This window comes from Lutzomyia longipalpis, chromosome 3 (genome assembly GCF_024334085.1).
Source record: "Lutzomyia longipalpis isolate SR_M1_2022 chromosome 3, ASM2433408v1".
Taxonomy (NCBI): Eukaryota; Metazoa; Arthropoda; class Insecta; order Diptera; family Psychodidae; genus Lutzomyia; species Lutzomyia longipalpis.
The window spans coordinates 8,800,877-8,818,390 of record NC_074709.1 but is presented as its reverse complement, the minus strand read 5'-3'; the positions used below and the strand labels follow the sequence as shown (position 1 = coordinate 8,818,390).

The 17,514-nt window shown below is 33.7% G+C and overlaps 3 protein-coding genes across 4 annotated transcripts in view; 2 read left to right on the top strand and 1 right to left on the bottom strand.

Moving 5' to 3' along the window:
• LOC129791985 (neurocalcin homolog) overlaps nucleotides 1-6,571 on the top strand; it is a 62,650-nt gene extending 56,079 nt beyond the window's left edge. Inside the window, exons 5-6 of the mRNA XM_055830684.1 lie at nucleotides 720-908; nucleotides 967-6,571. Coding sequence (XP_055686659.1) covers nucleotides 720-908; nucleotides 967-1,161 — 384 coding nt within the window. The 3' untranslated portion in view covers nucleotides 1,162-6,571. The remainder of the gene's footprint in view (nucleotides 1-719; nucleotides 909-966) is intronic.
• Nucleotides 6,572-7,270: 699 nt separating this feature from the next.
• Nucleotides 7,271-14,776, bottom strand: LOC129791883 (b(0,+)-type amino acid transporter 1-like). 2 transcript variants are annotated; one of them, XM_055830494.1, is made up of 7 exons: nucleotides 14,703-14,727; nucleotides 14,448-14,629; nucleotides 9,390-9,463; nucleotides 8,478-9,294; nucleotides 7,895-8,219; nucleotides 7,507-7,825; nucleotides 7,271-7,434 (listed from the first exon to the last, which is right to left on the bottom strand). In XM_055830494.1, exons 3-7 carry the CDS (start codon nucleotides 9,391-9,393, stop codon nucleotides 7,367-7,369), a joined length of 1,533 nt encoding a protein of 510 aa, XP_055686469.1. In that variant the 5' UTR covers nucleotides 9,394-9,463; nucleotides 14,448-14,629; nucleotides 14,703-14,727; the 3' UTR covers nucleotides 7,271-7,366. The 2 variants fall into 2 exon arrangements, with proteins under 2 accessions (XP_055686469.1, XP_055686470.1); XM_055830495.1 differs by lacking the exon at nucleotides 14,448-14,629 and having other exon boundaries at nucleotides 14,703-14,776.
• Nucleotides 14,777-16,069: 1,293 nt separating this feature from the next.
• On the top strand, nucleotides 16,070-17,417 carry LOC129791948 (nitric oxide synthase-interacting protein homolog). The gene is made up of 3 exons (XM_055830629.1): nucleotides 16,070-16,488; nucleotides 16,557-17,090; nucleotides 17,163-17,417. Exons 1-3 carry the CDS (start codon nucleotides 16,313-16,315, stop codon nucleotides 17,341-17,343), a joined length of 891 nt encoding a protein of 296 aa, XP_055686604.1. The 5' UTR covers nucleotides 16,070-16,312; the 3' UTR covers nucleotides 17,344-17,417.
• Nucleotides 17,418-17,514: the final 97 nt, after the last annotated feature.

Genomic DNA, 17,514 nt, shown 5'->3' with positions numbered 1-17,514 from the left:
CGTGGAAATTGAGCTTGTGGATTTTAGTTAATAATGCAGAAAGTCTATCAAGAGAGTGAATGCAACTAAATTGTTTGATATTTTAAAGCGCATCCAGCAGTGAGAGAAATTTCGCAGTTGGATGTTCTTTATAATGATGAAAATTTAGTTTTACAAGCAGATGAGCTTGAGCACCCATTACCATGACTCTTATATGACATTCGTGCGAGATGTTGCAAAAATATTTTAGCTCAAAAAGGATCAAAAGGATGAACTTTCAAACTAATTTGTTTCATCAAGCTTTTACGGGAGACTGGGGTAAAAATGGGCTAAAGTTGTATAAAATTAGAGAATTCAGCTAAATTCAAAATGTCCATTATTCTTGGAATTTCCAACAATGTGGGTGCTTGACTAAGGAAAAAATTGAATCAAGCTGCGAGTTCCTTCATCCCTAAAAGCTTCTTGTCAATTTTGTACCCCTATTTCGGGCATATTTAGCATTATTGGAATATTGAAATTGAAAAGGACTTTCACTTTCCCCGGGGAATTCACCAAATATTCTGCATTCCATCTATCCATTGTCGCATGAAAGGTTTCCCCTCTATATATAGTGAAATTCTCGCCCTGAAAAGCTATGTGAATCCCTTTGCTGAAATTCCATCTACCCTTCCATGCCGAAAGCTCCCAAAGTTCTTGCTAATCATAAAGTTCTTTCTCTTCTTGCAAATGAAAAAAAAAAGTTTGCTGAACATGTTTTCCGGACCTTCGATGCTAATGGTGATGGTACGATTGATTTCCGGGAATTCCTGTGTGCGCTGAGCGTAACGTCTCGTGGAAAGTTGGAGCAGAAGCTCAAGTGGGCCTTCTCCATGTACGATCTCGATGGCAATGGGTACATATCGCGGCAGGAGATGCTAGAAATTGTTACGGTAAGTACACCATTAGAGACAGAAGGGCGAGCTTTTTCATCTTAAATCCTTCTTTTAGGCAATTTACAAAATGGTTGGGAGTGTGATGAAAATGCCCGAGGATGAGAGTACGCCGGAAAAGCGAACAGATAAAATTTTCAGGCAAATGGACCGCAATAAAGATGGGAAATTGAGTCTGGAGGAATTCATCGAGGGCGCCAAGAGTGATCCATCGATTGTCCGATTACTTCAATGCGATCCGCAGGCGCAGTGAACAATCCGTCGCTAAAATTAAATCACCCCTCCTTTAAATAAATTTTAAACATAAAGTTAAAAAAAAATTACAAACTAAATCTTAACATTTCCTTCCAGAAAGCCATTCATGAAAATTTCATTTTCAGCTAATCACCTTTTTTATTACCTCAATAATTTGATTTTTTTATTTACCTCACCAATGAGATTTTTGTTGCCATTTCTTAATCTTTTTTTATTTTAATAATTATAAATTATAATTTAAAAAAGTTTGATTTTTTGCATTTCAGGTCTCTCTCTTTTTATTTCTTTGTAATAATTTTTACCTAATATTTTATTTTCTGCAGAGATTAATAAATCAAAAGCAAAAAGGATGTGATTCCTTTTTTCTTGCTTCTGAATTTATGATGGGAATAGCATAATCGTAAATTGTTTGTGATGAATAAATTATATATTTACCTACTTATGTATTTATTACGAGGCGGTTAAGCTATTCTTATTACAAAGAAAAAAAAATAATTCAGAGGAAAAAGAATAATTTTCTGCAGATTTTTCACATAGAATGCAATGGTTTTGTCAAAGTCTTTTTTTTTTACATAATTTTCTTCACCACATTTCATCACACACATACACATCATAATTTTAAATATATTTTATACTGTTGTGAGCTAATTTATTGATTTTTATTATTACTATTAAGGAATGCAAAGAAATTATATAATTATGATGCAAGAATGAGATATGTATTTAAAAAAAAAGATATTAACTTCCCTTTTTTTGCAAAACACAGATATATATATTTATTTTCTCTTTGTTTTTTTTTCGCATATATACTTTGAAAAATATTTTCATGCTTTTCTGCTTTAGCCGAATAATTTTTGAGTTGTTTTATTTTTTGTTTCTTCTTTCGCATATAATATAAAAAGTTATTCGCTTTGGGAATCAAATGCGCGCGAAATATTTTAACGTTGAGACTTCAACAGCTCCAGCATAAAAGAGCATAAAAATTATATATACTACGCAAATTTCTCAATACATTTCCGAGTCTCACGATAAAATATTTCCACCCCCGCTACACACATTTTCCCGCGGAAGAATCTCACAATGAGAATTCCTCGGGAAAAAAAATATTTTGGATTGTTCGCTCCATCCGCGTATCGTGTTGGAAGAAGAATAAAAAAAATATATGGAGAGAAAAAAATATTGTTCACCCCCACACTCTATAACCCTGTGAAGAAAGCCCACCCAAAAATACAATGCCATCGTTCGAGAGGCAGATTCTGTGTGAGAGAGACAGAGAGTGATATGGATGATAAGCATCATAAGGATATAAGCATAGTGTTAGCTATATATATATATATATATATATATATTTGTCAATGAATTTGGGAAAGAGAGTCAGACGAAAAAAAAAGAAAATGAAACAATTTGACTTTTCCGAGAAACAGCTCTTTTACATTCTCCCAAAATACATAGCTGGAAGATGAAGTAATTTACCTACTATAATACCTACATACTACATACATATATACCTATGAATTTAATAACTTTTCCTTTCTCAAACTTTGAAAAGATTAAAGAGAATAAATATAAAAATCATAAAAATAGTCAATTAAAGAATTAATTGTATTGATAAAAAAAATGATAAAAGAAATTCAATGGAAAAAAAATTACAAAAAAAACTGCAATAAATTCTCATTCGAAAGCGAAATTTTTCATAAAACTATTTCAAAGGAATTTAAACTAAACCTTACTATTTAATGAAAAAAAACTACCAAAAGTCAATGGAATTTCCCAAATAAAAAAAAAGTTTTTGAGCGATGCGAAAAGGAATTTATCTACACAAAAGTCTTTAAATTGTAGATAGAAATAATTTTCACTTTAAAAAGAAATTTTAATGAACAAATACGCTTTCCACTATCTTTCTCTTTCAACAAAAAAAACCAAACAAACATAACTTATAGAAACATTTTTAAATTATATTCTTGCTAATTGACAACAAAAAATCGTTATAAATAAACTATGTATTCTAATTAGATAATTGAGACAAAAAAATTATGAAATCATGCACTTTCCTATAATAAAGAAAAATGTTTACTCTCTAAAAGATAATCTTTAAGAAAAAGAAATTTCATGTTGAACAAAAATAAGAAGAAAAAAACTTTTCATCTGACACCCACGCAATCACTTTCGATGATTAATATTTTAAAAGAATTCTATAATAAACAATGAAAATAAATATAATATAAAAATTGTTGAAAATTTCTTGAAAGTATTCACTTAAAGGAAAATTATAACGAACTTTTATTTAAACACAAATTTAAAAAAATTGAACTTTATTTAAATTTTTTTCGTCATATTGCTTTGAATTATTTGCTTTCTCTTTTTGTTGGTTGATATAAAAATCATTTCCAATGTTAAAAAATAATTCTTTTAACGATTTTTTAAATCCACTTGCGTGTATCAGATTTAAACAAAAAGCCGTTCTGAGAATAAATTCTAATAAAACAAACTTTCACGTTACAGTGTTTCCTCAAAAACAGATAATAATATTGAAGCTCCTTTTCATTGAAGAACATTCAAAAGATATCCTTCCTTTTCCTTTTCTTTCTGCTGTTGAATGACAAGAAAAAAATGAAGAAAAAAATACCTCAGAAATATTATGTAATTAAATGTGAAGGAAAAATTTGAAGAAAAAAAAAACGTGAAATTATGTGTAAAAAAAAGGGGAAAATAATTATAAAAAAATTAAACACAAGACACATTTTTCATCATCTCTGTGTACAGTGGCTCAAAAAAAAACTGTAATATCACATTTATTAATCATTGCACTATTGAAGTATTTTAATGAAAAAAAAATTATCATAAAAAGCTATATAGAAAACTCTTGCATATAGTTAAACATGAAAAAAAAAGATATTTCTCATATTTCGACTCTTTATATTGTTTAAATGTTAAATAAATGCAAATTTATTGAGAAAAAAAAACAAAAAAAAACATTGAGTGTCTCTCAATATTAAGAAAAGAATGTAAAACATGCGAAAACAATAGATTTATATATATAAATTTAGGATTTATTGAGGAGATAAAGAAAAAACGTTATGTAACATTATTTTTTAGGATTAATTTCTACATAATATTTTATTGTAGAAACTTAAGGGATGTAAACATTTTTGATCTTTTAAATTTGTGACATAAAAAAACTGACGTCCTCCTTTCCATGTTTAATATTTAATGAAGATTTAATGGAAAAAAAATGAAAAATTATGAGCTGATTGTAAAGTTAATGCGTAATTTATAAATTATATTGCGAGATGTATATTTTTAGGAACAAAAAAAAGAAGAAACTTTATTTGTATATTCGATACATTATGTTCAGGACTCCCCCTATCCCACTATTTTATTTAGTTAGTCTGCCTCTCATTTCGTGTGAGTGTTTCCCCATTTCCTCTAAACTGCCTTTAAATTAAAAACAAAAAAATCTTAGAATTCCCTTTTACTAAATTAAAATTTTATAATAAACAGCTTGTCTTCCTTCTCTACTTTCTCTATTTTTTTTTAACATCTCCTAATTGTGAGAATTTCGTCATTTAAATTTTTTTAATTTCAATTTTTGGTTCCTAAATTCGAATGAGAATGAGAAAAAATAAAAAGAACTTTAACAAACAAAAAATAATTGATATTCCCACCAAAGATTTTGAGAGAAAATGCGCGATTCTCAGACGAAAACTAATGCGACGAAATCATTTATCCTCTGTCATCAATTTTCTTATCAAAACTCCAAGAAAATGAATCCTTGATGTTTCACCAAAAAGGGACATATCACTTAACAAAACCTTAACTACCATTAATTTCTCTTTCCTTTTCTCTTCTTTCTGTCATTCTGTTAAGTCCTCAAATTCATCTTCTTCTCTTGTTTTGAGGCGCAATGGATTTCTCTGGCTAAAAAAATAATTTCAAAGAAGAAGCTTAAGAATTTCCTTCTAGAAGGATTCTTTTAAAAATTTTCAGTAAATACCCAGAAGCATCAATCAGGATTCAATCTTTATGTCCAGAAGAGAAACTTTGGGATTTGAAAAGAATCTATATTAATTCGCATCATTGATCTCCTCACAGTCTTACTCTTTTCTTCAATAATTCATTCTTCAATTGATAAGAATGAATTTATCCTTAAAGAAAAATAGAATAAAAAGTGTCTACAATGAATCAAAAAATCTCCGAGGTTTATTTTTAAATGGTGTATCAATGTTTGAGAAGAATGTTTTAATGGAAGATAACAAAACAAAAAAAAATGCACAAAAACAATTCAGCACAGAATAAGTAAAAAAAAAAAGATGAATGTTTTACAATGAATGTGCCCATCACAGGTCCTTTAGTTAAGGAATTCCTTTAAAAAAATATATCAAACTCATGCGATTCTGAAACAAAAACTTTGTGATTTTCTTGTGAATTTTTTGTACGAATGTTGTGCATGAATGTTTTAATTTTCTCAACAACAATTGCGAAGAAATTTCAATATAAATTCTCCCATTAAAAAGGATTTTTATTCTCCATAAAAAAACTCGATTACATTCAACAAAAAAACATCTTGAAGTAAATTCATTTTGAGGCTGAACCTTTTGACTACATACCTATAATTTTCTTAAGAACACAAAAAGTTAACTCTGGAGACCTATAAGCAATAAACATGGTTTGTTTTTGCTTTTAGGTTCTTCTGCAGAGACGGCCTATTGAATTGCAAAAGTGAATTATAAAAGAAAAAAATGTGGAAATGAACCACCAATTACACAAAAATAATCTCCTAAAATGTCCCAAATATTTTTCATCGTGATTTTTTTTCTATAGAAGAGAAATTTTTATTTTTTTCCCCTTAAAATTTTGTAAAAATTGATGAAATCATTGCTAATTTTATCAAAGAAAAATCCTCAATAATTCACACAGAGAAGTTCAAAAGAAAATATTTGGAAATAATGGTGAAAATGATTGAAAATCATTGTGAAAAAAAACCGAAAAAAATCTTTTGGATTTATTTGAATGTTAACAGGGAGAAAACAAATATTTGTTATTGCTATTTACTATGCATATAATATTTATAGTTATGGGAATAAGTGTATTTAAATAAAACAAAAAACACCGAGATGAAAATAAAAAAAATCAATGTACGTGATCATTGCAGAGGATAAGTGAGTGAAATCATTTGGAACAAAAATAAATTTCACAACATACGAAGAGAAAAAAATATTATTAAATGTAGTTCATTTTGCTTTAAAAAAAAATATTTTTTTCATTGACGACAAAAAGAGAAAAAGAAAAATATTAAAAACAAAAAGAATGTGAATGAGGAAGCAAATCACGAACTGTGTAAAATTTTACTGCAATTTAATATTAATTTTAACTTTAAAAATAAAATATATCGTAAAAACTTTCAAAAATGAACAAATTCTTTTTTTGCAAATCTTTTTTTTTAGTGGTAAAGCCTCATTCAATAAAATCCCTGAAAGAGATTTTAATGAATTCCGATTAAAGCTCCTCTTAGCTGACTCATCGGAATTTTCATTTGATATTAAAACCACCAAAATATCCTTTTGAAATTTCATTCTATCCTTCATCAATATAATATTCTTCTTCTTTTAGAGCGAGCGAGAGAGGAGAAAATCATCTCTAAAATTTCTCCTAAAATGAAATGATGATAAACTGAAGATATTTTCTCAATACGAAACTTCATAAGACGATGGGGGTCTTCCACTTCCATTCATAAATCACTTCGTCCCTTTCAAACTATAAAGCTCTACCCTCCTTAAATATTTACAAAACTGTCTTCTCTGGCTGCTGCTGGTACTGAAATTTTGCGATACGGCCACGCAAGTCAAACGCAAGAAGAGGTTGAATTTCACGGGAATGCTATTAATTTATTTGCGTCAGATTCTACTTCTTGCACTACAAGGAAATATAATGCTTTTAAAGATTTATGAGCTGAAACTTTGCAATTAATTTGGTATATAAACTATCGATTTAATCTCCTCTATGTATATAATTAGATTAATTTACGTTTTTCAGACCTTTTGGGGATTTTCAATTTTTCAGAGGATTCTTCACAGGACGCGATTTAGGGGAAAATAAAACACATTGGAAACAATTGAAATATAATTTATAACAATGTGAATAAAAATCTTATCTTTAGGGGAGAGTGGTGTGTACAAAAATATTATGTATTTTATATAATCTCATTAATCGGCATTATCGTCTTCTGAAGGGACAACCTCAAAGAGTACTTGAATGACGTAGGTGAGTTTTCCTACAAAAAGGAAGCAAATAAATACCATTCAATTGCGTCAAGAGGTGCTCGAATTTGAAGTTTTTCACATACCCATCATCTTTGGTCGCTTCTTGTAGTAGACAAATGGCACGTATGCAGCTACACCGCATAGAATAAAAGCTACGGCAAAGAGATACTTAAGGGATGGATCTGCAATCATTGGCATCACAGACAGGAAGATTGATACGGCGAGCGTGATGTATGGCAGTAGTGTTGGCACACGGTATGGTCGATGGACATTTGCGTGTGTTTTGCGCATAATGATGAGTGCCACCATGGCTAAGCCGTAGAAGAACCAAATGAGGAAGGAAGCAAATTCAATGAGCTCCCCAATATTCCCCACCAGCATAAACAGGAAGGCAATGACTCCCTGGCAAAAGATAAAAGAAAAATCAGAGAATTTTCCAGAAATTGGGATGATGAATGCTGTGCATTGTACCTGCATAGCTACAGCTGGTCCAGGTGTGAAACGACGGATGTGGATGTACGAGAGGGGTTTCAGCATGTGCCCCTCGCGCCCTGCCACAAATCCCAGTCGCGTTACGCTAAATTGAATGCTGAGGGCACATCCAAAAGTCGCCAAAGCAACCCCCAGGGGGATGACGAAGGCAAAAGGTCCCAGGACACGATTCCCAAAATCCACAGCAACAGCTGGAGCATTCATCATCTCATCGGCACTCAGAACAGTCATGTAGGCCATATTCATGAAGACATACAGCCCCGTAATGATTGGCACAGCAATAACAATTGACCTCAAGATGTTTCTGCAGAGAAGAAATTTATTTTTTTTTTGTAAAATATATTTTTTAAGTAAATTTAATTAAAAGTTTACTCTATTAAGGACCAAAAAGTCCTTTAATCTGGCAATCATCGTAATCACCAAATTGCTTTTAATCCTAAAAACAGTTTTTTTTTTGGCAGAGAATTTTTGCAAACACGCAAAAGAGCGACCAAAGCCAATGAGAAACCAGCAAAATGCCAGCAAAAGTCAGGAAATGGAAAAACAGTGCTAGTGGTCTTACTTTTCGGGTGCCTTAATCTCTTCGGTGACGGTGGTGACGGTGGACCATCCATCGTACGCCCAGAGTCCATTGTAGAAGGCAAGTGCGATAAATCCGGGATTTGTGGTTGTTCCCTCGAAGCCACTTGTGAGATTTTTCGTATTCCCAATGGTCAGCTCGTAGATTCCACCCCCAATAACAATGAGACACGCAAACACCTTGCAGAATCCAAAAATATTGTTAATCCTCACATACAGCTTGACGCTCACCATGTTGATGTACGTAATGACCCCGAGCCCCAGGAATGCGATTAATTTTATAATCATCTCCTGATCCCACGTGCTCATCCTGTCCAGCCCCAGGATATGTGCGAAGGGTTGCACGGAATATTCGGAGAATGTGAGCATAATCACGGCCACTTCAGCGGGTCGAAGGACAAGAACGTAGATCCATGAGCAAATGAATGCCGGTAGGGGTCCCCAGAATTTATGGAGACGCCCAAAAGATTCCAAGAGGTATGCATATTCTGCCCCTGAGCGTGGTACCACCGTGCCCAATTCGGCAAAGCACAGAGCACCCACGAGAGATATTACGCCACACACGGACCACACCACAAGGCACATACCCACACTTCCGGAATACTTGAGAGCTGCGGTGGGTGATACAAAAATTCCCGAACCAATCATCACGCCAATAATGATATTCACAGCCGCCAAGAGTCCCAAATTTCTCTTCAAGCCAACCGCATTGCCACCAGGACGTGCCTCATTGTCGTCACCCTTGAGTGGTTCCTGTGCTGCCGCCAGCTCTTCAATCTCCATCTCACTCCGCTTCCGCTCTACCGGGGAGGAGTGAAAAAAAATCAGTAAAAACAGAGATTTTGTTGCCGTTCGAAGAGGATGCTTTTGCATAAATTATGCAAACTTCCCTTACCCATTGTCTCACGGTAAGTTTCCTCCTTCAACTAATAGTGAGATCCCCTACCCTCTTTTCACGAGGATATCGTCCTATTTGAAAAAAAAAAGGAAATCTCCATTAAAATGTGATGCTTATCACCGGAAGTTTTACGTTTTCTTTCTGATTAATTTAATATTAGCTAAACATTCTCACAGAGTTGGATTAAATTAAAATAGAATAAAATTGATATTTTATTTAAAAGGAAAAAAAAAGATGAAAGTTAAAGGACTGCATAGATGACTTTGTAGGCGAAAATTGTTGTAGCTCTTAGCTAACAATTGAAAGATTCGAAGAAAAATATTCTTTCCATCAATTCTTCAAGGACTATTTGATTATTGGCTCACTCAAAAATGAAAATTCTATTTTTCCCTTATCTATATAATAATCTTCTATATAATAAAGAAAGGCCTGTTTGTTGGTAATCGTCGTTCCGACTTTTCTATACAAATCCACACCGTTTGTCCGATCGCGATGAAATTTGGTACAGAGACCCCTTATAACAGGCGGTTTCAGATGGCCGTATTCATTTTCCCCCCAAAGCCCCCCTTCATGTAGCCCCCATAGAGATTTCATGCAGTTTCTGCAAATTTTTGAATTTGGCGCCTAAAGTGTTGTATGAAAATGATTTATTCTCTTTGCAATTTTTTTTCTTTTTCCTTCGATGAGAGCTTCCCATCTATATAATAAAGAAAGGTCTGTTTGTTGGTGAACGTCGTTCCGACTTTTCTATACAAATCCACACCGTTTGTCCGATCGCGATGAAATTTGGTACAGAGGCTCCTTATAACAGGCCGTTTCAGATGGCCGTATTCATTTTCCCCCCAAAGCCCCCCTTCAGGTAGCCCCCATAGAGATTTCATGCAGTTTTTGCAAATTCTTTAATTTGGTGCCTAAAGTATTGTATGAAATTGATTTCTTCTCTTTGCAATTTTTTTCTTTTTCGTTCGATGAGAGCTTCCCATCTATATAATAAAGAAAGGCCTGTTTGTTGGTAATCGTCGTTCCGACTTTTCTATACAAATCCACACCGTTTGACCGATCTTTCTTTTGGGATTGATAAGTGGCCCTAATCTACTTATAAACCATCACATTTTCTTTCTCTCTAAAATTTGCGCGAAGCGCAACAAATCCCCGCGAAGCGGGGCGAGGTAAATTGGAGCGAAGCGACAATTTACCTCGTTTTTAATAATTTAAAAAATTAATATTTAATGTGCTGAATTTATGTTTTATGCTAGAAATGGTTTGATGAACTTTTATAAATAATTTTTAGAATTAAATTCTATTGAAATATATATTTTTTTTAAATCCTCAAGCATAACAGGGTTAACCAAAATGAAAATCATGTATTATATTGAGAAATGGAATGTAAAATATTTTAATATTTCATTCATGAATGTTATCCCTTCACAGCGATGTGATAGCCACAAAGGGAATGTGGATTGGATACCACCTGATACATACACGTGCACAAAAGCTCCCGTGAAAGCTCCAAAATATTCCACATTCATACCGCAATGTTGCAATTCTCTCAAAATTGCACAATTTCACAAAATTCTTTCCCTTTTCCAATGCAAATAAGAAAAAAAAGCAAATTTATAGTAAAATGTTTTTGGGGGTGGATTGAATGGGGGTGGCAATAAAACCTGATGTGGCATTTCTTGCACGTATTCCACCACATTTTTGTAAGGGAAGAAAACAAGGAAAATAGAGAAATTCCGCGATTTAGAAAAAAAAAACTCCTCATGGCATCTGTTTTCCATACCTGCACACGTCATTTTCCCCACTCATGGCAAAATGTTTTTCTTATCATTTCCAATCTTACGTGATAGCACGTGGGTGTTGCAACGTCACAACCAAACACATTTCTCACATCACCCTCCCTCTCATTCCCTTCCCGAAAGCAAAGATGCTACGTATCACAAATACATACATAGCACAGTGATATGTATGCATATTTATTTTCCAGAAGAGATAGCGCAAGTGTTGAGATTTGTGCTGCTGTATCGGTGGAAAAGTATTAAAGTTCAAACACAAAATATTTCACCCACTTTTGGCAGCACCCACATATCGTAAATCTTAGTCATTCTCATGCTTCTTTCAAGAGAAGAAGAAAAAACTTTGGAAATTCTCTGCAGCAACAAAACTTTTCCACGCCACCGTATCGGCACACCGTTGTTCAATTATCAACTTTTTATTCGCAGGAATTTTAGCTCTACTACTAGAACAACGTGATAATCAGTGACATCATTCGTACGGCAACAAATTAATTAATCAGCGTACAAGTTTTTTGAGAAAAACGCAAAAATTCAAGAATTTGAGGAATATTTAAAGAATAATTCAAAGAAATAATCTGGATAATTAAATTATGCCTTCATAGATGATTTTACAGCTCACCCCACCTTCTCCATATGTGGGCAGCCTCGTTAAACTCGTGTTTGTAATATTGAATGATAGAGTGATAACACCAATTTCTCATCGTACACGCGCTATCGCGACGTATCAAGCAATTCAGATGCCTTTCGTTGAGTGCGCTAAAAGAACAAGATTATGAGGCAAAAACTCTGCACACTGATGATAAGCCCATGTGGCTGCGTGACCACAAAAAATTCACGCGAATTTTATTTCTTCTTTAGGTCAAGATCAGATAAATTAACACTCAAAATTCCACAAGAAAAATCAATAAATATTTTCATATTGTTCCATTCGGAAGTGATCTTCATGCTCAATTCACTTCCTTTCGCTCATCTTCCGAAACATTTTGCTCTGGTCATGAGCTTAGAAGATCTCTGTACCTCTTTCACTGATAAGATTACTATGAGACATTCAGGGTTGTGAAATATGACTCTGACATTGTACACATATAATTTATAGTTTTTACTTTAACTTCATTTCCCTACTAAATGAACTTGAAAAAAACAGAAATATCCCAAAAAGGAATAAAGGAAAATTTTATTTTGATATATTTTATCGCAACAAATTGACTAAAAGAGAATAATTTTAATATATATAGATCGACATTTTTTTTAATGAGCCTCACGAGATAGATTGAAGCCCAGTCTCTCTGACCCAAAGCACTGATAACGCATCATTTCAAATATGTTATTTTCATCCCAAAGAACTTTCCAATTTTTTTTTGAAGCAGTCTCCCCGTCGCTCTGGGGGAAGTGCCGCAATTATCAATTTTCTTTATCAAGAATCCTCGTTGAATTGAGAGAACGTGCGCTCAACCACATGACGCGACGAATCAATACTTTTCGGTTATTCTCAATTAAATAATTTATTCATTGTCATTAAGAATTTTTTTTCTTAAAGTATTGCGTAGAATTTTATAGAGAAGTTCAGTATAAAAAAGTTTAATGGAAGGCGGAATTTAAATTCCATTAATGGCACGTTTCTTTCGTTTTTTTATTTCAATTAAGAAGACGGAAGCTTCCTAAAAAAAAAATGTGGAAATAGACTGAAAAAAAATTATATTTGTCTATCGAGTTCATTTAAAAAAGAATATAATAATATAGAATTGTTCTTAAAAAAAAACTTTTGGTTTTATTAAATTCTCATATTTTTTAAACTATTTTATGGTTGAAATTCATGGGCTAAGCAAAGGTAGACAGAAATCATTAGAATTTTTCGATGTGCCCGAAGATTATGAACCATATTCCTATCTTTTAACACAGGAGTATGGTTCATAATCTTCGGGAGCGTCGATGTGAATTATTATATTTAAAAAAAAATACTCTAGACTAGAGTACGGCACTTCGTTGTATCGGTCGACGGCGTTCTGGAGTACGCCGCACGCACGAGATTTTGCCGTTTTGGAGTGCGACGTACGCTTTCACGCCCTCTCGGCCTGTGGCGTTCTAGAGGATCACGCACGGGATCGCGGCGTACTTGGGGCGTACTCCAATGCGTCGATATTGAAGTTCTTCCTTTCGCGGCATTTTTTGCAATTCACTTGTCAGCAAATAGGTACCTTTAAGGCGGATTTAATCATTGGCTTACTAAATTCTAACGTTATAATAACTTTTGTATTTTCTAGATAATTTTTTTTAGTCATTAGTCGACAAATTAAAAAAAAAAAAAAGAAAATTTTTCTTTTAAATTGATTCGAAATTCGCACGAAATTTTCCCTGCGATTATTTTTGAACGAATTTAACGAGCTTTATGACCCAAATAAGGGATATAATGGACCTAATTCAGCGACTAAGAAACCCTTGAAATTCGTTTGAAGTCTTGAAATTTTAGTACAAAACTCAAAGATTTCAAGGATTTCTTTGTCGCTGAATAAGGCCTAATAAGGGATATAAAATCACTAAATTCAATTAATTCTCTGAATGACTAAATATTAAGAAAATCCCCTCTCAAATGAACTCAAAATTAGTGCCTGAAATTTAAGCACAAAAAACCTCCAAATAATCACTTTTTGTGTCTAATTTAATTAATATTTTTCAGCCTGATTCTGTCGTTTTTTGGAGGAATGTCAAAAGATCACTGCCCTGAAAGCCCCGCAAAATCTCCCCAGCAGTGTGTGGAATAAAACTCGCACAATGAGGAGGAAAAAAAAGAGCATTGGAAAAGCGTTTATGAAATTTTTCCACCCACTTTGGCAGCATGAATGATAACACACACACAAACAATAATTTATTTTATCTTCCACTAAATGCAAAACAATTTGTAACAGATTTTGTTACTGATATTTGCAAATCACTTCATCCCAACTTATTATCAAAGAGCACACATAAAATCACACATTATTCCATATTGAATTGGGTATGTTGCGCACATAAGAAAAGCATGAAGATCATACTCTGTTAAGGAGATTCTAATGAGAAGAACACATCAATTCATTTTTCTTGCACTACCTACTCTTAAATAAAAGTCGATAATTGAGTAAAAATTGTGTGGATTAGGAAAGAAAATATGAGAAGATAAGCAGAACAAAGATGTCATTCACATTGATTTAAGAAGAAAAAATAATTCCACATAGAAGATAAAATTCAAAAAAAAAATAAATTGAAGGAAAACTGCGAATCTTACAAAGTGTTGCTAATTAGTAAATTTGTCTGTCCTCCACTCTGCAACCAGAGCAAAATCATCTGTTTAATTGCTGTACAAAATTGTCACACACTGTGTAAATTTTATAATCACTAATCCAACGTGCTGCAGAAGATTAACTAAATTCCTCGTAAGATCATAATTCTTTGTACGCACAAATATGCCTCCATTTGTAAAAAAAATTATCAAGATTAACACTAAATAATAATTATTAAATATTTTGAAGGCACAACCAACCACTTGGAAGCTCAGGAAGCAACTCCACGATCGACTCTTGACGACACAACACTGGTGGAGACTCTTAATTTGTGAATATCTCCATGCCTTGGCGTGAGAAATAATCACTCTCGGGGCTTTTTCTTATCACCCCAACACGTATGAGGAGAGAACATCAAACCCATCGTATTTCCTACACACAGCCCCAGTCAAAGATACAAAAGCGCGAGAGACAAATTGTGGCTGTGTGAGCTTTCACAAAATTCTCTAAGCTCTCGTCAGACGGAAAAATAAATCATCCTTCAAGAAGTAATTTATTGAATTAAAAAAATATTTATTTTTCCCAGTAAAAAAAGCTTTGTTTTTTTGACTAAACGACATAATGCGAAAAAAATGTCTGATAAAAGCCGGACAGGAGAGCTAAATCATAAATTCTCCAGAGCATCAGACTCACATGATACCCAATTCTTCTTTGCAGTACACGATGAGATAACAAAAGGAACCACAAAAGATCTCACACAAGGCCTTAAAGAAATAAAAAAATTATTTTAAAATGAGGAAATTGTGCTTGCGAAATCAATTGAGAAATCTTTCTTTCACTCTCTATAGTTCTTGCTAGGCTGGCATAGCACGCGGGAAAAGTAGTTGTTGCTTTTCACACCGAAAATTCAATTAAAATGATTTAAATCAATTTTATCACGACACTTTGGGGTACTCCTCATCTCACAAATTGGTCATAAGATGTTGCGGAAGCATCTATGCTGCGCTCCATACAAAATTAATTTTAAACTTCCAAATTGTTCTGCGCTCAGAGGTCAGGGTATGGAGGTTTATTCTGTGTGCTATTGGCGCATTTATTTGGGAATTTTGCCACAAAAGGGCTAATCTCAAAGTCAAGGGAATTTCAATTTAAATAGGTTTTTTTTTCAAATCTTCTATGAATAAAATTAATGAATGAGAAAATCAACGATCTTTTTTTATGATTTTGAGTTTTGCCTATTCTGTAGTCAAAATATTTAATTAATTTTATTGTTTTCTTTGATAAATTAATTTTTAATGAATTTTTCAAAAGAGAAAAATCGTTACATTCACGTGACTTTTCAAAAACCGCTTCAAGCCATGAAACATAGGAACCATAGAAACATTCAGACAAATCAGCCTTTTTTCTTGATATTTTTAATCAAATCGTCCTTTTGGAATTTTTCCGCATAATTTTAACCATTTTAACACATTTTACAACTTAGAAAAATTATTTTTTTTAAATTCATGATAATAAATAGAAAAATAATATGTATGTGTTTCATGTTTGCTTCAATTCCATAATAATCGCGAAAGAGTAAGAGAAATTCGATATTATAGCACGCACGCATGTCCAGCCGGGTTGCTTTGACATTTCTGTGTTTACGAAGGAAATAAAAGGTGTGAAAAATCCTGCAGGATTCATTTGTGAACTGAATAGTTGAGCTTTTCAGACGTGCAAGAGACAATTTAATAAATAACGTATTAAGCAAGTTAACTGAATAAACTAAAATTAACACGAAATTGTTAAATGAAAGAGGAGAAAAAGTAAAAATCGTGAACACAAACAAGGAAAAACTTCTACGCAAAATCATTAAAAATCCTTGGAAAAAATGACTCGACATGCAAGAAATTGTACAGCAGGAGCTGTTTACACTTACCACGAGAAGAGGAAGGATGCCCAAACATCGGGATATGGGACAAATAGCCAGCGACTTGGAAAGGATTCAATTAAGAACTTTGATTGTTGCTCATTGTCCTTGCAGCCTTGCAGGAATCCTGTGGTCACGTAAGTTCTTCTCGTAACAATCCCCTCTAATCCTTGATGATAGCATCCTTTGCAATGTTATTTCACAGGAAGGATGGTCATCTGTTTGACAAGGAAGCAATTCTGCAGTACATCATCACGAAGAAGAGCGAATACAGGCGCAAGATGAAGGAGTACGAGAAGCAACGCAGAGAGGAGGAGGCTGAAAAGGAAGAGAGTGCTGTGAGTGAGCAGAAGAAACTCCTGGAGAAATTCATCAAGACAGAAACAAAGATTGTCAGTGAATCCGTTCTGGAGGCACCATCAACGAGCAGTGGGGCACCCAAACCATCCACGTCAATCTCAAATATGGATAGTGGACGCGATAGGCAGCTCCCTAGCTTCTGGCTCCCCTCTCAGGCACCCACAGCTAAGGCTTCGAAGATCCCAAAGCCCGACAGTACGATTTACTGCCCTGTTTCGGGGCTACCGATCAAGGGGAAGGATCTCATTGATGTTAAATTCACTCCAGTGCAGGATCCTGATGACAGGAAGTCTCTGATTGCCAAGGAGAGTCGCTATATGTGTCCAGTAACTCATGATATCCTCAGCAATTCCATCCCGTGTGCTGTGCTACGACCAACGTAAGTTTCCGTAAAATTCAAAATCTTGTTTTTTTTTTTATATAAAAATGTTTTTCTCTCTCTTCCTTGCAGTGGTGATGTCGTCACGATGGAGTGTGTGGAGAAATTCATCAAGAAGGACATGATTCATCCACTGACAAATGAAAAACTCACCGAAAAGGACATTATTCCACTACAGCGTGGTGGAACAGGATACTCCATGACAAATGCCAATCTAGAGGGTAAAGAAAAGCGTCCAGCACTTCAAGCTTAATCACTCCTGCAACCGAGAGCCGGATTAATCAATACAATGCTAAATAAATATCACCTATCCCATGGAAAAAAAAAATAATTTGGAGGCTTCTTTGGGGGAAATTAATTGAGGATTTCAGTGGGACTGACTGATACACAATGGAGCTACACAATTGTTTACAATTCCGGTGCA